The 20,889-nt window shown below is 41.3% G+C and overlaps 1 protein-coding gene across 1 annotated transcript; it reads left to right on the top strand.

The window, feature by feature from the left end:
* The first annotated feature begins 1,521 nt into the window (after positions 1 to 1,521).
* On the top strand, positions 1,522 to 1,908 carry LOC114397127 (uncharacterized mitochondrial protein AtMg01250-like). Its single transcript, XM_028359243.1, has one exon. The coding sequence runs from the start codon at positions 1,522 to 1,524 to the stop codon at positions 1,906 to 1,908; it is 387 nt and encodes a 128-aa protein (XP_028215044.1).
* Positions 1,909 to 20,889: the final 18,981 nt, after the last annotated feature.

Below are 20,889 nucleotides of genomic sequence, written 5' to 3'. Positions count from 1 at the left end.
GAGACCCAAAGTTAAAATTCATATTTTGTACCCTCACCTAAACTACACCACTGAAGTACATATTTCCCTTATAGAGGTTATCTAAAAACAACATACCAACTAACTTCCAGAATTACAAAGTTAAGAATCCAAAGAAATTTCATACCCTTGATATTTTATATAAAAAAGCATCTTTGCCTTCTCATCTAAACTTAGCACATCAGTTTGATCTCTAGATACAGTAGAAGAGTTGCTTCAACCAAACCTATAAACAAAGGAGCAAACTGGACAGAGCTTTGTGTAACCAGGCCTAGTTTAATTCCATTGGAAATTCTGCTTGTGAAGTTATGGAGTTTATTTCTATTTCAGACCATACTCCTCTAGTTGTCACCACTGAGTTGGTAGTACCTAGAGGTAATTCTCCATTTAAATTCAACAATGCTATTGTGGATTATCCAAATTTCTCAAGAATTGTTGCAGATGGATGGAAGCAAAATATTCATGGCTATAGCATGTTCAAGGTCTGTAAGAAATTGAAAGCTCTCAAAGCTCCCTTGAAGAATCTTTTTAAGCAGGAGTTCAGCAACATCTCCAACCGAGTGGAGCTAGCTGAGGCTGAATATAACAATGCTTAATTCTCTAAAGAAAAATCCTCAAGATCCTTCCCTTCTTGATCTGGCAAACCGCACTAGAGGGCAGACCATTATGCTTAGAAAAACGGAGTCTATGAAATTTGCTCAACTCATCAAAAACAGATATCTCCTGCAGGCTGATAAATGCTCCAAATTCTTTCATGCTTTAATCAAGCGCAACAAACACAGCCGGTTTATTGCTGTCATAAGGCTAGAGGATGGACATAACACTTCCTCCCAAGATGAAATTGTCCTTGCTTTTGTGAATCACTTTAGGAATTTGTTTAGTGCTCATGAGCTGACCCAAACTCCTTCCATTTCGATCTGCAGCAGGGGTCCTAAGGTTCCCACCGATTGCTTTGTGGCCTTACTTTGTCCTACTTCTAAGCAAGAGGTTTGGGATGTTATTTCTGTGATGGATAACAATAAAGCTCCTGGGCCAGATGGTTTTAATGCTTTATTCTTCAAGAAGGCTTGGAATATCATTGGTGATGATATCTTTGCGGCGGTTAATGAATTCTTTACAACTGGAAAATTTTTAAAGCAAATCAACCATGCTATTATTGTGCTTATTCCTAAGCATGATCAGGCCTCCCAGGTTAACCATTTTAGACCCATATCTTGCTATAATTTGTTATACAAGATTGTGTCTAAAATTCTAGCCAACCGCAAAGCCCCAGTGCTTGAGACTATTATTGGGGAAACTCAAACTGCCTTCATTAAAAACAGAAAGATGATGGACAACATCTTCCTAGTTCAAGAGATTTTGCACAAATATGCCCGGAAAAGATCCTCTCCGAGATGCCTTCTGAAAATTGACTTGCATAAAGCTTATGATTCCATTTCCTGAGAATTCTTGGATTGGATGCTTAAGTCCATTGGCTTCCCAGCCCAGTTTTGTACTTGAATCATGGAATGTGTTTCTTCCACTTCCTTTAGTGTGGCAGTCAATGGATCCATTTATGGCCACTTCAAAGGGCAGCGGGGTCTTAGACAAGGGGATCCTCTCTCCCCTTATCTGTTTGTGCTTTGTTTGGAGTACTTTTCCAGAGATATGAGCAGCCTCAAGGATGATGCCAATTTTAAATTTCATCCCAATTGTGCAGGTATTCAGCTATCTCATTTGGCTTTTGCAGATGATATTATGCTTCTATCTAGAGGAGATATCCCTTCTGTGTCAATTATGTTTGCCAAGCTTCAGCACTTCTGTAGGGTTTCAGGGCTTTCCATCAGCTCTGATAAATCTGCCATATACTCAGCCGGTATTAGGCCTCATGAGCTTTCTCATATTCAGTAGCTTACTGGATTTAGCTTGGGTGGCTTCCCTTTTAGATACTTGGGTGTTCCCCTTTTATCATCTAGATTAAATGTATATCACTATGCTCCCTTGCTTTCCAAGATTACTGGCCTGATTCAGGGATGGAGCAGGAAGTCTTTATCTTATGCAGGTAAGCTAGAGTTGATCAGAGCAGTTATTCAAGGAATTGTGAATTTCTGGATGGGGATTTTTCCTTTGCCTCAATCTGTTCTGAACCGGATCAAGGCTTCATGCCGTAATTTTATGTGGGGCAAAGCGGATATTGGCAAAAACAAGCCCTTGGTTGCTTGGTCAGTAGTTTGTTCTCCAAAAAAGGAAGGGGGTTTAGGCCTTTTTAATCTCAAGGACTGGAACCTTGCGCTTCTTTCCCGTATCCTGTGGTACTTTCATTGTAAGAAAGATTCTCTATGGGTTCGGTGGGTTCACCATTACTATTTTAGAGGGAGCGATGTGTGGAATTATAATACTTCTTCATCAGATTCAGTTTTGATAAAGAAAATCATTCAAATAAGGAACTTTATTATCTCCAAAGAGCTAAGTACGGAAGAGACCAAAAAGAGAATTCAATCTTGGAGCACCAATGAACAATTGCTTGTTGGAAAAGTCTATGAATACATTAGAGGTGTCAAGCCTACTGTTAGTTGGTGTTCTGTTATATGGAACCCAACAATCCCCCCTAAGATGTCTTTCATTCTATGGCTTGCTAAACGGAACCGGTTGTTTACTCTTGACAAAGCTGCTTTTTTGAACAAGGGTTCCCTCTGTCCTTTATGTTCAAATGAGGTTGAGTCAAATGTTCATTTGTTCTTTTCTTGTAGGAAATCTCTCCAAGTTTGGGCTAACATTCGTGATTTGGCTCCTTTCCGCAAGCGTTTCACTTCTTTGCAGCGCATTACTGACTCTTTAATTAGGGGTAGATCCACATCAGGTGTTCAAGGAAAATTTCGTTGCCTGGCTATAACAATTACAGTCTACTACATCTGGCTGTCTAGGAACAAACTGATTTTTGAAGATTATCAATTTTCTGTAGTAGAGGTTGTCGCAACCTACCCTTCGGCGGGAGGGCGACGCGTGACTCGCGGGATGCGTGTTCCACGAAAAGAATACGCGCGGAGTCGCCACCAACGTTTATTTGAGGAAAACGTCGGAAAAACCGAAAAAGACGCGATCTACGAACTTTTAAGTGAAAGGTTCGGGAGTTGTATTTACGCGCGGGGAAGGTATTAGCACCCCACACGTCCGTCACAAGGGACGACAGCCTTTAATCGAATGTGCAAACATGACTTTGATTTTTACGTTCCCTTTTATGTCCTTATATCCTTTATACCCTTTTTATATTTTTTTCTCTTTTTGTGGTCGACAAGGGTGTTTCCCTTTGCTCCTACGTATTCCTCAATTGGGATGAGAAAATCAGACCTACGTAGTTCTTTCGGAACAAAGTGTTTGGTTTAAGTTTGTTTTTTGTCTTTTTTGCAAAATATGTTTTTTATTTGAACAAAAGGTCATTTAAGGTGTTGGACCATTAAACGGTCTTTTGATTTTGAAAGGAGAGAAACGTTAAGGCATTGGACCATTAACGATCTCTTGTTTTTGAAAGGAGAGAAACGTTAAGGCATTTGGACCATTAACGATCTCTTGGGGTGGTCGACAAAAGCGGGGCTTTTGCTCCTACGTATCCTCAATTGCGATGAGGAAATCAGACCTACGTAGTTCTTGCAAAAGCGGTAAAGTCACATGTTGATTTTATGCTTTTGAACGGTCCATGTTAACCGATAAAAGCAAAGAGGACCGTTTAAGGCGTTGGACCTTAAAACGGTTTTTAGTGATTTTTCGGAAAAAAAACTTGATTTGTGAGTTGATTTTAGTCTTAGTTTCACTTTGGTTATTAATCAATTCATTCAAGGAAACTTCCAAAGAAAAACGTCCGATTGATTTTTTTTATTATTTTATTCAAAGATATTTTGATTATTTTATTATTATTTTACTTTTTTTGGTTTAACCGAGGTTATAGCGTGAACGATCAGTTAGATTTCATTTTAACAGTGATTAAACGAGATTACAACACAAATGATCGGTTGAAATTCATTTTATCATTTATTAGACGAGAAAACGGCTTAAATAAATGGTTAAAGCACGTTAAAAACGGAAGAAAAGAAAACTGAAAGTAAACGAAATTAAAGTGAAAGTACACAAAACAAGAAATGAATTGAAAGTCTCGAATTCGAAAACTTACCCGTTGAAGAACGAAGAACGAACGAAGAACGGATGAAGAACGGTGAAGAACGACGAAGAACGATGAAGAATTTCCACAGAATCGCTTACGGAAGCGTTACGGAAGTACTTCGACTTGATTTTTCTTCACGAAAACGTGTTTTTTGCCCAAAATAGCCGAAATGCATAGCCAAAGGGGTCTTGAACATTTTGAAACAGCTCCCCCCTCCCCTATTTATAGAAAAAAAGAGGTGCTTGCCGCCCAAAGACTTAATGAAGAAGATTTCTAAGCGCACTCGAATTACTAAGTTCACCCCCCTTTTCGTATTTTACGGAAAAGTTACGGAAGCCTTACGGAACTGTTTTCGAATTTGATTTTCATCTTTTTTCTCTTCCCTTTCACCAATGTTAAGTGGAATATGCTTACCCAAGGTTTTCGGAAATTTTACGGAAGTATTACGGAAGCCGCGGAAGCCCCGAAAACCATTTTTAAAAAACATGGAGGAGCTTGCCGCCCAGTTGCTTCCTCCTTAAGCAACCCAACTTCCAAAATGTTCTGGAAGGGCCTAGATTTGAATTGCTGTTTACACCCCTATCTTGATAAGTTCACCCCCCCTTACCTTTTTTGGTGATTCTTTTTTTCGTAAAGTTACGGAAACTTACGAATCTCGTAACGATACTTGTTTTCTTTCCGTAATGTTACGGAACCTTGCGGATTACATAATCATCCCCTTTTTGACTTACGGAATGTTACGGAATCTCACTTAATTATGCAACGATGCTTCCATTTGATTTCCGGTGTGTCACGGAAACTTACGGATTGTGCATCAATATTTTTTGGTTTTCCGGCATGTCCTGGAATTTCACAAATTGCCTAATGATGGGTGCCAAGCACCTCACAAGGACCAAAGAAAGGTCGCATGTTATCAAGCAAAGGTCCCTGGACGAAATTAGGGTATGACAGTTGCCCCTCTTTACTTGTCTTTTATTGGAGATAAAAGGAAAGTAAAGATAAGACACTAATTTCGTTCCTCTCGATTTGACGAGAGTCGCGGGTGACCATAAAATCTCCACATGCAAATGACTTGTTGTTCCCGGATTTTCACAAATTGCCTAATGATGGGTGCCAAGCACCACACAAGGACCAAAGAAAGGTCGCATGTCATCAAGCAAAGGTCCCCAGACGAAAATTGGTGTATGACACTAATTTCGCTCCTCTCGGTTGACGAGAGTCGCGGGTGACCATGACTTGTCGTTCCCGGAATTTCACAAATCGCCTAATGATGGGTGCCAAGCACCTCACAAGGACCAAAGAAAGGTCGCATGTCATCAAGCAAAGGTCCCCGGACGAAAATTAGGGTATGACACTAATTTCGCTCCTCTCGGTTGACGAGAGTCGCGGGTGACCATGACTTGTCGTTCCCGGATTTTCACAAATTGCCTAATGATGGGTGCCAAGCACCTCACAAGGACCAAAGACAGGTCGCATGTCATCAAGCAAAGGTCCCCGGACGAAAATTAGGGTATGACACTAATTTCGCTCCTCTCGGTTGACGAGAGTCGCGGGTGACCATAAAATTTCCGCATGTAAATAACTTGTTGTTCCCGGAGGAACAAAAGGTGCAGAAGACTATGTCAGTCTCTGCATGCTATCAAGCGTTCTGTCTTACAGATAGCAAAAGAATGTTTATACGGATAACCACTCGGGTATTTCCGCGTATCATCGGGCCCGCCGCCTCTGGATGACAAAAGGGTGCGGATAACCGTAAAGTATCTCCGCGTATCATCGGGCCCGCCGCCTCTGGATGACACAAGGGTGCAGAATGACCAAATTTTGTCTCTGCTTGTCATCGGGCCCGCCGCCTCTGGATGACAAAAGGGTGCGGATAACCGTAAGGTATCTCTGCGTATCATCGGGCCCGCCGCCTCTGGATGACACAAGGGTGCAGAATGACCAAATTTTGTCTCTGCTTGTCATCGGGCCCGCCGCCTCTGGATGACAAAAGGGTGCGGATAACCATAAGGTATCTCCGCGTGTCATTGGGCCCGCCGCCTCTGGATGACACAAGGGTGCAGAATGACCAAATTTTGTCTCTGCGTGTCATCGGGCCCGCCGCATCTAGATGACAAAAGGGTGCGGATAACCGTAAGGTATCTCCGCGTGTCATCGGGCCCGCCGCCTCTGGATGACACAAGGGTGCGGATAACCGTAAGGTATCTCCGCGTGTCATCGGGCCCGCCGCCTCTGGATGACACAAGGGTGTATGTCACATGACCTCAGCGTCAGTATGACAAAGATTATGGGGCGGCCGACAAAAGCAAGGCTCTTGCTCCTACGTATCCTCCAATGAGGAACTCAGACCTACGTAGTTCTAGATAACTTGTGAGACTTGAAAAAGTCTCCACCAGAAGATGCCTACATCTTCGGAAAGGGTGCAGATGACCATATTGGCCTCCGCTTATCAATCACACTCGAGGTGCAGATAACCGTAAGGTGTCTCCGCAGGCTACCAGCTCTTGGGTCATGGTAACAGAAAGCAGTGTGGTCGACAAAAGCGAGGCTTTTGCTCCTACGTATCCTCCAATGAGGAACTCAGACCTACGTAGTTCTGGATAACTTGTGAGACTTGAAAAAGTCTCGGTGTTTTCTTCGCTAAAATGCAAACATGCTTTAGTAAAGAGATAAATATTCCAACTGATTAGAGCAGCATACGCTTTTTTGAGTGAAAAACAATGCGTTTACCGGGGAAGGAGAGTCTGCTGATGAAATCCCCCATAACCTTAACTGAGATTTTGGATGTTAGCATTTCGTTTCTAAATGAACATTTAGAGGAAACACTGGGTTCGACAAAATAGAAGAAAATCACTCAAAGTGTATCAATCTCGCACAGGTAAGTGTTTCATCCTAATTCCGAACCATAGATATATCATGACTTGACTTTGCAAATTATTTCCTATCAAATCAAAAATTACATGTGTGATCATGGATCAATAGGACTTCCCTTGGGAATGGGTTCTTTTGGTGGGTTTTTCGGCTTTTGTGTGTTTTTGGCTTTTGATTTTTTGTTGGCTTTTCCTTTTCTGTTTTTGTTTAGTGTGGGGCGAAAAAGTCGCTAGCGCACTGATTTTGGTTGGCAATTAAAGGGAGAAGACCATTTTAGGTCATGGTTTCCTTTCCTTCTTTTTATTCATTTGGTGACAATTCTGTATTGTTCAGATATTGTCCGGTCTAAAGACCTCTCTGCACATTTCTTCTGGTTTCTTTGACCAGGAGCTTTCTTCTTTTTTTTTTCTTTACTTTCTCCCATTCTTTGGTTGGGACTTTTCTTTCTTTTCTTTTTTCTTTCTCCCTCTCTTTGATTGGGAATTTCCTTGTTTCCTTTTTTCCTTTGATTGGAAATTTTCCTTCTCTTTTTCTTTGATTGGAAATTTCCCTTCTATTCTTTTTTGCTTCCGAGGGTAAGGATTGACATTCTCACCCTGGGTCAAGGTTTATGGTGAGTCAGGATCTTGGCTCAAGACTTGTAGAATGGCTAGGCATGGTACATGTCAAGGTTTGGTTTGGTTCAAGGATAAAAGGGATGCCCCACATTATTTCCATGACACAAATGCAAAAATGATGATTTGGAAACTTCATGCAAAACTGGTCCTGCATGCACCTATGTGGACACTCAAGTGTCAAACTTTTATGGTCATGTGATGTTAGGGCTCAGGATTCATTTCCTCTATTTTAAATCAACCCAATGTTTCCAAAATATGTTCTTTTATCAATTTGTGCATTCATCCGAGTCCATTTCGGGCGTCCGGGGAAATTTCACAGTATTCACCCTTCAGGTGTAGACACATTTTTTTCAAAAACTAGTTATAATCAATGAATTTTTTTCAAAGAAAAGTTGGAAATCATCTCTTTTCAAAAGCATGTCGGTTTTTAGCTAGACAACTTATTTTCTCTTTTTCCACCTTTTTTCTTTTTTTTTTATTTGTTTATTTCTTTTTCTTGTTTGTTTTTGTTTTTTTTCCTTTTTTTTTTCATGAGGTATTTTGCTACCTAAACATGTGTATATTTTTGTGAGGTATTTTTTCTATATACATGCATATCCAAGGTATCTTGCTACCTAAACATACATATATATATATTTTGTGAGGTATCTTTTTGCTACATACATGCATATCTAAGGTATCTTGCTACCTAAACATACATATATATATTTTGTGAGGTATCTTTTTGCTACATACATGCATATCTAAGGTATCTTGCTACCTAAACATACATATATATATATTTTGTGAGGTAGTTGTTTGCTACCTAAATTACATACATGCATATCTAAGGTATTTTTCACTACCTAAACACGCATACATATATTTTGTGAGGTATGACTACCTTCCGAGCTTGTGCTCGTTTTATTTAAATTCTTAGGATCATGAGCAACTAGGTGTGTCCAATATGACTTGAGAAACAAAAGGTGATCAAATAGCAGGCAGAAATTTAAAAGTTACTAGGTTGCCTCCTAGTAGCGCTTCTTTAACGTCTTGAGCTGGACGCCTTATGACTTGTCGGTCACTGACCTAGTACTTTGCTTACCTTTGGCTTTGGACTTGGTCGCCTATTGGTCGGCCATGTGGTGTAGGCAATACTCAAACCTTTTCGTGGATGAGCAGAGGTGAACTCTAGAGGTGATGGCGGTGCGTCTGTTGCCCGCTGTCGGCCATCCCCAGGCTGCTGTGGTGTTTCGCCCTGCGCCTGCCTGGAGACGCAGTACTTCTTGATGAAAGCTCGATTGGTAAGGGGGCCTGATGACCTTGCTGGAGGTGACAGGTACTCCGTAGAACTGACAGAGACCCGTAATTAGAGCTTGACAACTCCAAGACCCTGTTGGACTTCTTCGGGTCCACTGGGTGTCTTGCGGGCACAATCCCTGCAAACAATAGATGACATCAGAAATCAGTTGGGGGAGGTGCATACTTACCTATGCCACGACGACATGAACTTGCTGGGGGGAACGGGCGCCCTGTAGGGCCGACAGAGGCCCGTAACCAGAGCTGGAAACCCCAGGGCCCTGTTGGACTTCTTCAGGTCCACTGGGTGTCTTTGTGGGTGTGATCCCTACAAAAAATAGATGGTATCAGATATCAGTTGAACCATATGCATACTTACCCATGTCGGGACGACACAGACCAACTGATACTTTTGCAGGGGGAGATTGGCATTGCGGTCGCTGGGCAGAATGTTGCTAAGTAGCAATGTCATCTATATCTGTGTAAGAGTGGTCATGTTGGTGCGCATGATCCGCACTCGTCTCTTTGCAGCAGCACGGGTGAAATCTTGCCCCGGTATGCATAGTAGCTGTGTGATAGCCTCCCTTTCTGGTTGTGCTTGCACAGTTGGCCCTCCTCCAATATCAGGGGGTGGCCCAGGAACCGTTAAAAGGAAACTACTGGTCCCTTAACCGGGAGTGCAAGTCTCGGTTAAGCATTTAAGGACAGAGGACCTTAAATTATCTTAAGGTGCGGATGTGGAGCACACTGAAAATGAGGACACGTAGCCCTCTAAAGGTGAGGGCGTGCAACCCTCTCAAGGCGAGGATGTATAGTCATCTGGAGGTGAGGGCGTGTAGTCCTCTCAAGGTGAGGGCGTGCAACCCTCTGTTGGCGAGGACGTGTAGTCCTCTAAAGGTGAAGGCGTGTAGCCCTCTATTGGCGAGGACGTGTAGTCCTCTAAAGGTGAGGGCGTGTAGCCCTACGAAGGTGAGGACATGCAGTCCTCTGATGGCAAGGGCGTATAGCCCTCTGAAGGTGAGGACGTGTGGTCCTCTAAAGGTGAGGGCGTGTAGCCCTACGAAGCTGAGGACATGTAGTCCTCTGAAGGTGAGGGTAACTAGTACCCAAGGCAAGGGCGAGTAGCCCTCTCAAGGCGAGGACGTGTAGTCCTCTGGAGGTGAGGGCGTGCAACCCTCTGATGGTGAGGACATGTAGTCCTCTCAAGGCGAGGACGTTTAGTCCTCTCAAGGTGAGAACGTGCAGTCCTCTGAAGGCGAGGATGTGTAGTCCTCTAAAGGTGAGGGCGTGCAGCCCTCTGTTGGCGAGGACGTGTAGTCCTCTAAAGGTGAGGGCGTGTAGCCCTCTGTTGGCGAGGACGTGTAGTCCTCTAAAGGTGAGGGCGTGTAGCCCTCTGAAGGTGAGGACATGCAGTCCTCTGAAAGTGAGGACACACAGTCCTCTTAAGGCGAGGGCGTGTAGCCCTCTGAAGGTGAGGACACGCAGTCCTCTTATGGCGAGGGCGTGTAGCCCTCTGAAGGTGAGGACATTCAGTCCTCTGAAAGTGAGGACACACAGTCCTCTTAAGGTGAGGGCGTGCAGCCCTCTGTTGGCGAGGAGTGTAGTCCTCTGAAGACCAGGGTACTAGTACCCGAGGGTCCATCCTTATGAGAAAGCAAGAGATCGACTCATCGAGAGAGCCGGTCATCCCAAATTCAAAAGATTTGGACATTTAGATGTAGGGAATCTATGTAGTTAACACGATTTTGAGGGATGCAAATGCATGCAACCTTTGTTGTGAAATTTGGGTAAATGCGGACTTTGTATGAAACAATGAAATGTAATGGAAAGTTGTACAATGTTCATGGCATTGTTTCCCTATTTTGTGATTTTGATTTTGATTTGATTTTTTTTTTTTGGAAAACACAGATTGACTGCCCTTTTGAAAAAGGTGATAATTCATGCAACCTCATCCTATCTTTTTGCAAATCTCTTCGGGAACTCCCTCAGAGTGTATGTTCTTTTTGATTTGGTCACTTGACCATTTTGGAGTGACGGCAATGGAGTCGTTTTATGTTTAATCAATCCATTGAAATCCTAGGGTTTGTCCCTTTTTTTTTTTGTTAAAAACATCGATGGGTGAGAACTTTTGATCGGCCCCTATGTTCACTTGAGGCTCATGCACGGTGCCCCTCATTGCCCCAGTGTAAGGCTTTGAGGTACCAATCGTTGTCTTGTTTTCATAGCCTCGTAGTGAGGAAGAATGAAAGAAGCAGTTGATTCTTGCAAAAAGAATTTTCCAAGGACGAGAAATAGTTGAAGGATTTTTTGATGGATTAAGTCAAATGACTCCTATGTAGAAGCAAGATGTTTTGATGTCTTGATGATGCTAAAGGATCAAGTGCTTCTAAGTTTTATTCAAGACAAGAATCCAAGAAAGTCAAGATATATGATCAAGTTGATTTCTAGAATCTTTTGGAAGAAGTTTCCAAATTGAAAAAACAAAAGGTTTGACCAAAGAATTCTATCATTTCAAATTGAGATTTGCTCTCCGGTAATCGATTACCAGCAGCTGAAAATGTTTATAATAGTCACTAGAAATTTGAATTCAAAATTTATAATGTGTAATCGATTACACATGGATGGTAATTGATTACCAGCAATTTATTCAAATTTTAAAGCCTGTGATCTATTACACAAGTCTTGTAATCAATTACCAGAGGAGATTTTCAGAAAATAATTTCCAAGAGTCACATCTATTCAAATGGTTTATGAATGGCCATCAAAGGTGACTTGGAAACACGAATTTAAAGAGAGTTTTCATTGCCCACAAAGTTTATCCTCTCAAAAGATTAAGAGTTTTTCTGAACTGAACTGTCTTATCCTCTCAAAAAGATTCCTTGGTCAACCACTTGCATATTCAATAAGGAATTTTGATTGGTCTTCATTGTACAATCTATCCCTTTTAAGAGAGAATTCTTCTTCTCTTCTTCTTACTTCTGAAAAGGAATTAAGAGACTGAGAGTCTCTTATTGTAGAGGATTCTTAAACACAAGGGAAGGGTTGTCCCTGTGTGGTTCAGACTTTGTAAAAGGAGTTTTACAAAGAGAGTGGAAAATCTCAAGTGGGTTTCTTGAGGACTGGACGTAGGCGCGGGAAGTGGCCGAACCAGTATAAATCAAGTTTTCATTCCTCTCTTCCTTTAAACTTCTTTTATTGCTATTTATCTTTTGCTTTAAAGAAGTTTATTTTGATTTGTCTTTTGAGTAATTCATGTTAAGGGTGCGTTGTTAATCCAAAAAGAAAGAGTGATAGTTCAATTGGGGAATAGTCTTTGCATCTTAATTCAACCCCCCTTTTTCTTAAGGTAACTGAGGCCATTTGTCCAACATCCTATTCTTGACAACTCGCTTCTCTAAGAAGACAAACTTTCTGGAATGATAAAATGAAGTCACATGAACGTCTATATTTTTACTTGAAAACACAGTCAATCAAATGCCTTTTTATTTTTTTTTATTTTGAAACTTATTTTTTATTTTGAAACTTATTTGTTTTGAACTTTACTCATTGTTTTACGGCAACCCCACCAACGTGCAAGACGAGTAATCTCTGATTGAACGGTCTTGGAAGTCCAAACTCAGGAGCACAGGTCGCTTGAGCAAACTGACCAATGGCTTGCACTTGAAAATCCTGATGAGTCATTAGAAACATCTAACAACAGTTTTCAAAATTGCCCCATGTGTGGCATCTCTTGTCAATGTCAGGATTTACACGCGATTCTCCTCAAATTTCAGCCAGCCCGCATCAATTAGACCTTGCACCTTACGCCTGAGGGTCATACAGTGCTCAATGGAATGCCCCAGGGCTCCCCCACGATATGCACATGTTGCGTTCGAGTCATATCCTCAGAAAAATGGGGGTTTGAGGGAACCTAGCAGGGGTTATGGCTACTATTGCGTTATCAAGTAGATATGGGAGCAAGTTAGCATATGACACCGGAATTTGGGGTGAATCCTACAGGCTTTTCGCTGCAAAATTCATTTCTTGGTTGGTGTTTTTTTTGGTTTGTGCTAAAGGTGGTCTTCGTCATTGGAAGTGCGGTAGACAGGCTTTGTGGTTGATTTAGGGATGGCCTTTGTGGATAATTGGGTGGTGGGTAAGGAGGTGGTTTGTTATTGACTGAGTAATGACATTGTTGGGTTTGGTGGGAAACTTGGCCGTATAGGAATGGCAGTCACAGCATGGGTTTCTCCCTCATCCTCACCCTCTTTATTTGCCCCAGTTTTCTCATTCGTCTAAGCAGGATGATTAAATTTGCCTCTTTTCAGATCCACTTCGATCCTTTCACTGGCGAAGACCAAATCCGCAAAGCTTTGAGGGTGCGTAGCCCACCATCTTTTCATAGTAGAGTATCGATAATGTGTCTACCATCACGATTATCGTCTCCCTTTCCATCATTGGGGGTACCACTTGGGCCGCCAGATCCCTCCACCTTTTGGGCGTGTTCTTTGAAAGATCCGTCCCCCTTTTTGCAAATGTTCTGTAGTTGCATCCTATCTAGAACCATATCAAAATTGTACTAATACTGCCTAACAAAGGCAACCATTAGGTCCTTCCAAGAATGGACTCGGGAAGGTTCCAAGTTAGTGTACCAGGTAACAGCTACCCCAGTAAGACTTTCATGGAAGGAATGTATCAACAATTCCTCATCTTTTGCGTATTCCCCCATCTTCTGACAATACATCTTTAGATGGTTCTTGGGACAAGTAGTCCCCTTGTACTTGTCAAAGTCCAGCACCTTGAACTTGGGAGGGGTGATGATATTGGGTACTAGGAACAACTCTTTTAGGTTAGCAAAGGCATAATCTTCACCTCCTTCAATGGCCCTGAGCCTTTCCTCTAGATGATCCAACTTTCCCATTCCTGCCATAGTCATGAGGGTTTTTAACCGCTGTGGAACGTGAGGGTTGTGGTTGTGGATGATATTGAGGGCCCTCCAAAGTGTTTTGCAGGGGTATACCACCAACTGCTTGCCCTTCAGCAGCATATCCGAGGCAAGGCTCGAAGTTGGCTAGATCGTGGTGGGGAATTTCATGTGTCTCCTCCATGGGTCGAGAGACATGTGCATGATCAGATTGAGGTTGTTGGCTCTTAATGAGTATGGGAGTGGAGTTATTGACATCCTCATTGGGAATGTACACCACATTGGGTGGTGTATAGTTTGGGAGGCAAACCATATGGCAGGAAGGCGTGCTTGTTTTGAATTTGCACATCATGGGGTCATCCGTACTTCCCAAATCTTTGCCTACCATATTTGAGGTTGGATGATTCATTTGCTTGAGGCCAGATGGGAGCATCGGGTTCACCTTAGCGACAGCGCTAGTAGCGGCAACTATAACCGCATTGGCTTCCATTATCTTCTTCATGCTCATCATGGCCTCCATCATTGTGGCCATTTGCTCTTTCATGGCCTCCATGTCGGCCTTCATCTTCTCTTGCACCTCCTCTGCTTCACCCATTACTCTAGCTCTAGCACGAGTTCGGTAAGGGTGCCGTAAAGCGTGTCCTTTTCTTTTTTATAACAATGATTAAGTTCATTTTATTTTATTTTATTTTATTTTTCAACGAAAGAATGCAATGAGCAATGCAACCAATGAAAAGCATGGATGTATGCGAATGATGTACAGTTGAAGTATTGCGAATTTTTATGCAGGATATGGGGTTGAATCAATTTAGATTTTCAACATGGTCCATGACATCTTTGTCAAGGTGAAACTGGAAGTAACAAGGACATAAACAATCCTAAATATGTTTGGCAATAGACGAAGCAGTGATGTGACTCGATTCATCTTTTGCCCCAATTTTGCAAGACGGTTACTTCCATATTTCAACTTGACTTGATGAACCTTTTTGTAAAAGCATGAGCTTGGTTCAACCCCGTAATCCAAGGAATGACAATTCTGATCGCCAATACTTCAACAACATCTCATAGGGATGAATGACTCGGGCATACTTTAAGCTATGCATGGAAAATGTAATTATGAAATTGAGATGCCCGAAGAAACATCCTTTCTTAGTTAAACATGCATTAGGTACCATGTTCAATCATTTTGTTTTTAAGTGAAATGGGTTTATGATCCCAACATGGTTGGCTCATGGTACCGAATATATGCAACTAAGAATGCAGCGTGAATTTTCGTACTTCCCTTTTTTTTGTTTTTGTTTTGTAGAGGAAAATACAAGGATCATGTATGAGCAAACAAAAAGTATGTTGAACGCATATGATGATGCAATGACTCATGCAAAATGTGAGGCTGGAATATGATAACGGACAAATGCAGGAACGATATGTTCATTATGATATTATGAAGAGATGCTTATGTGATGCATGATATGAATGCATTTTACGGACACGAGAGCCCGGAAAATTATCTCTTCTTACTTGCGCATTTGGGGGCGCAGTGCCCCATGTGTACAATTAAAAAGGTGATATGGACCTTCCGGCTTCCCGTGACAAAGGACGAGACCAACATACAATGCATGCTAGAGATAAAATGTGGGAGTGACTTGATTCGCACTGATTTTTGGAGTAAAAACGTGGGATAAACTCATTTTTTTCAAAAAGTTATAACTAGTCAAGATCTGAGCGACAATACAAACTTCCTAGCGGTTTCTAATCATATGGTCCATTAAGTCTATCATATGCTGACAATAGCTGAGAAGTCCGTGGATCTCCTCGGGGGCGGAGTAGGTGTCCGCCACTGCTTTGGCCTTGGCTAGCAATCGGGGAAGTTCTTGACTCCTGTTCAAAGTAAGAGCAAATCAGTCCGTCCACATTGTTGCCTCTTGGTGCAATGAATCAATTACCCTTTCCCTTTTCGACGCACGAGCGGTGACCTTGTAGCGGATAGACGGGCCTACCTTCTTGGAGAAAAAAGGTGTGAAACCAGCCACACATAGAGAGCCAGTGCACAACAAACAATTCTTGCGCTGCTCTTTTCACATCCCCGATCGAACGTGTCATACATGGCCAAAATGGCGACGACCGGGCTTTCCTTGCCATGATGAAAGGCGAGGAAAGCGTCAATCGCTGCTAGGTCCACTAACCCTTCCATATTTGGAAAGAGGACAACTCCAAAGATAAAAAACGCCAAGATGTCAATAAAAGAAAGCCCATTCGCCTTGATTTTCCAAGGCCTTTGCCCTTTCCTCCAAACACTTCCTTGGTACTCCGACTACTCCATTTCTGTTTTGCTTTAGACGTTCCAACTCTTGTGCTGAGATTTTCACTACCTTGGCAACTCTTGTCGTGGAGGGATAGAACCCAAAGAAAAGATATGGCTTCCTTCCTCCCAGTTGGCATCCCAGGATTTCTTCCAACTCTTTCACAGTCGGCACTAGCTGGAAGTCCTCAAATGTGAAGCACCTTAGGGGCTGGTCATAATACTGGGAAAGGGATGCAATCGGTTCCATGGAGACTTCTACCCTAGCTAGGTCCCAAATCTTACCATAGGCTTTGCGGAAGGCTTACCGTTGAAGTTGACCCATTAATTGCCCCAACTCTCCTAAACTAGTGACCTCTAAGCTCTTGATTTTGACTTGATAGAACCTCTTTTTAAGCGAAGGCTTTTGACTTGATCCCATGTTTTACTAAAGTGAAATAAAATCTAGTGCGAATCAAAACTCTGACATCTATCATGGGTGGAATGGATGAATGCATGAAGAAATGCATATGACACAGATGCAATTTACGAATACGGGAGCCCGAGAAACTGTCTCCTTCTTAGATACAACGTCTAGGGGTAGCAAAGTGCCCCAACGTATGTATTTAAAACGGTGACACGGACCCTTCGTTGGTTTGTTTACAGAGGGGATCAAGACAGAACCCATGTGCGATGCATATGCGAAAGGCGCAACACGGGAATGTACATAGTATGACAATACTCACTGAATATAAGTAAAAGGGTATATGACACTTATGCATGGCAGTGTGAAAAATGGCACGCAGCGTATTTGCTCCGTGCCCCTATTTAAGGGACCTATAAGGGAGAGAGCTAACTAGGCTTTTAGTAATAACCCCCAAGGTAGTCATATCTCTTTTGATAGTTTCTAGAGGTATCATTCTCTTCGAAAAACATATTGCAGCAGTAGGGACTACTAGCAACAATAAGTTTTCAAAGAAAAAAGCTCTAGATGAGGGTTCACTGTAATCAAGCAAGTCGGAGACCTAGCATGACCACAGATTCACCTCCGCTCCTTATGTTCCCATGAACCCGGGTATAGGGCCCTTTTTCACTCACAGTGTGTGCAAATAATGTTGGTGTTTGTGTGCATCAAATGAATAAATATTTACCCCATGCATACATTTTAAAACGCACTAAAAGCAACAAAGAGTTTATATACATAAGAACATAATGAAGGAAAACCAACAAAGGGATAAGTCACGGTAAAACATTGCACAAGATTAAATGGCCTAACTCTCTAAAAACAGTTCCCAGTGGAGTCGCCAACTGTCGCAACCTACCCTTCGGCGGGAGGGCGACGCGTGACTCGCGGGATGCGTGTTCCACGAAAGGAATACGCGCGGAGTCGCCACCAACGTTTATTTGAGGAAAACGTCGGAAAAACCGAAAAAGACGCGATCTACGAACTTTTAAGTGAAAGGTTCGGGAGTTGTATTTACGCGCGGGGAAGGTATTAGCACCCCACACGTCCGTCACAAGGGACGACAACCTTTAATCGAATGTGCAAACATGACTTTGATTTTTACGTTCCCTTTTATGTCCTTATATCCTTTATACCCTTTTTATATTTTTTCTCTTTTTGTGGTCGACAAGGGTGTTTCCCTTTGCTCCTACGTATTCCTCAATTGGGATGAGAAAATCAGACCTACGTAGTTCTTTCGGAACAAAGTGTTTGGTTTAAGTTTGTTTTTTGTCTTTTTTGCAAAATATGTTTTTTATTTGAACAAAAGGTCATTTAAGGTGTTGGACCATTAAACGGTCTTTTGATTTTGAAAGGAGAGAAACGTTAAGGCATTGGACAATTAACGATCTCTTGTTTTTGAAAGGAGAGAAACGTTAAGGCATTTGGACCATTAACGATCTCTTGGGGTGGTCGACAAAAGCGGGGCTTTTGCTCCTACGTATCCTCAATTGCGATGAGGAAATCAGACCTACGTAGTTCTTGCAAAAGCGGTAAAGTCACATGTTGATTTTATGCTTTTGAACGGTCCATGTTAACCGATAAAAGCAAAGAGGACCGTTTAAGGCGTTGGACCTTAAAACGGTTTTTAGTGATTTTTCGGAAAAAAAACTTGATTTGTGAGTTGATTTTAGTCTTAGTTTCACTTTGGTTATTAATCAATTCATTCAAGGAAACTTCCAAAGAAAAACGTCCGATTGATTTTTTTTATTATTTTATTCAAAGATATTTTGATTATTTTATTATTATTTTACTTTTTTTGGTTTAACCGAGGTTATAGCGTGAACGATCAGTTAGATTTCGTTTTAACAGTGATTAAACGAGATTACAACACAAATGATCGGTTGAAATTCATTTTATCATTTATTAGACGACAAAACGGCTTAAATAAATGGTTAAAGCACGTTAAAAACGGAAGAAAAGAAAACTGAAAGTAAACGAAATTAAAGTGAAAGTACACAAAACAAGAAATGAATTGAAAGTCTCAAATTCGAAAACTTACCCGTTGAAGAACGAAGAACGAACGAAGAACGGATGAAGAACGGTGAAGAACGATGAAGAATTTCCACATAATCGCTTACGGAAGCGTTACGAAAGTACTTCGACTTGATTTTTCTTCATGAAAACGTGTTTTTTGCCCAAAATAGCCGAAATGCATAGCCAAAGGGGTCTTGAACATTTTGAAACAGCTCCCCCCTCCCCTATTTATAGAAAAAAAAGAGGTGCTTGCCGCCCAAAGACTTAATGAAGAAGATTTCTAAGCGCACCCGAATTACTAAGTTCACCCCCCTTTTCGTATTTTACGGAAAACTTACGGAAGCCTTACGGAACTATTTTCGAATTTGATTTTCATCTTTTTTCTCTTCCCTTTCACCAATGTTAAGTGGAATATGCTTACCCAAGGTTTTCGGAAATTTTACGGAAGTATTACGGAAGCCGCGGAAGCCCCAAAAACCATTTTTAAAAAACATGGAGGAGCTTGCCGCCCAGTTGCTTCCTCCTTAAGCAACCCAACTTCCAAAATGTTCTGGAAGGGCCTAGATTTGAATTGCTATTTACACCCCTATCTTGATAAGTTCACCCCCCTTACCTTTTTTGGTGATTCTTTTTTTCGTAAAGTTACGAAAACTTACGAATCTCGTAACGATACTTGTTTTCTTTCCGTAATGTTACGGAACCTTGCGGATTACATAATCATCCCCTTTTTGACTTACGGAATGTTACAGAATCTCACTTAATTATGCAACGATGCTTCCATTTGATTTCCGGTGTGTCACGGAAACTTACGGATTGTGCATCAATATTTTTTGGTTTTCCGGCATGTCCTGGAATTTCACAAATTGCCTAATGATGGGTGCCAAGCACCTCACAAGGACCAAAGAAAGGTCGCATGTCATCAAGCAAAGGTCTCCGGACGAAATTAGGGTATGACAGAGGTTATTAGCAAGATTAAGTTTCTTTTGTATAGACAAGCGCACCTGTTGCATTTGTTTTAGCATCTTGATATAGGTCTGCTTGTATTAGGGAGGCTTTTGATTTTCTCTAGCGGCGGGGTATGCCCCGTTTATTGTTGTATCATTTTGGGTTTAATATAATTTACATTTTTCCCAAAAAATATTGCTTAGAAATAAAGTAATTGCCCAACCAATTAAAAAAACTTAACAACACACAAAAACACAATTTTTTTATAAGCAAATATTTCATTATAGTAAGAGCATTTAAATTACACACAAGATGTTATCATCCAAACCGTGCCCTGTCCAACTTGAACATTTGATTCTTCAATTCTTTAAACCTCACACACACATAAGCCCAACTACATGCAGCAAATGAATTGCATGCTCCCTATCCAAATCACAATTGTCACGTTAAACTCCAACACAAAAAATGCCATTGAACTTCAATTTGTGTCTTAAAAGAATTCATGACAGCAAATAGTTATAAGAAGAAACTCATCAATTGAAACAAAATGTGTGGCATCTAGCATATTGCAAATTATTCTGCACAATTGTTTTATAAGATTTTGCAAAGCCAAAGCATCAACAACAAAAAAAAATTCACCCACAATACATGGTAGTGAGGTGAATGGCTTATACCATGTAACATCAAATAGCATGAGAACATAATCTAACATCAAATTATATAGAAAGCAAAAATGTACAATTTCACCTCTATTTTAGCATGGTTTCCATATCAAACCACATTTTTCAAGCTCTATATATGCTTTTGGGATCAATGTAGACCCATAGTATGTCACCACCTTGAAGCCACAAGACACACCAGCCATCAATGCTACAATCAAACCTCCCTACAAGCCCTACTCTAAAAAAAGAGAGAGGAAACGAAAGTAAAACATAAGAGAGAATAAAAAAATCAACAATAAAGATAACCTAAAAAAGATTCAATGAAAATAAAATAAAATAAAAAATCATCGTCGTCAGCAGTTGACTGCCGCTGCATGTGGTGGTTTAGGCAAAGTTATGTGGGGAAGGATACTTGAAAGTTCCAGAGGAATGACTAGGCAGGCAAGTGTGTTTCTATTGTTTACTTTTAGTTTTTAAAATTGTATTAATTTAAGTTGCGCCAGTTATATAAAACCGCCACAAATATTAACCGGCAACAGTTTTTGCCAAACTACTGCGCACCGAATTTCCCCTTTTTCTTGTGGTGACAATCAAAAACATTAGTGATCATAAATAGTTTGAAGCACTTGATGAAACTGATTGGATGAGTTAAAACCATCCAAAGTAGCCCAACATCACAACACTCATAGAGTCACAAAGACAA

This window comes from Glycine soja, chromosome 18, assembly GCF_004193775.1.
Source record: "Glycine soja cultivar W05 chromosome 18, ASM419377v2, whole genome shotgun sequence".
Classification (NCBI taxonomy): domain Eukaryota; kingdom Viridiplantae; phylum Streptophyta; class Magnoliopsida; order Fabales; family Fabaceae; genus Glycine; species Glycine soja.
This window is presented reverse-complemented; position numbering and strand designations above follow the sequence as displayed.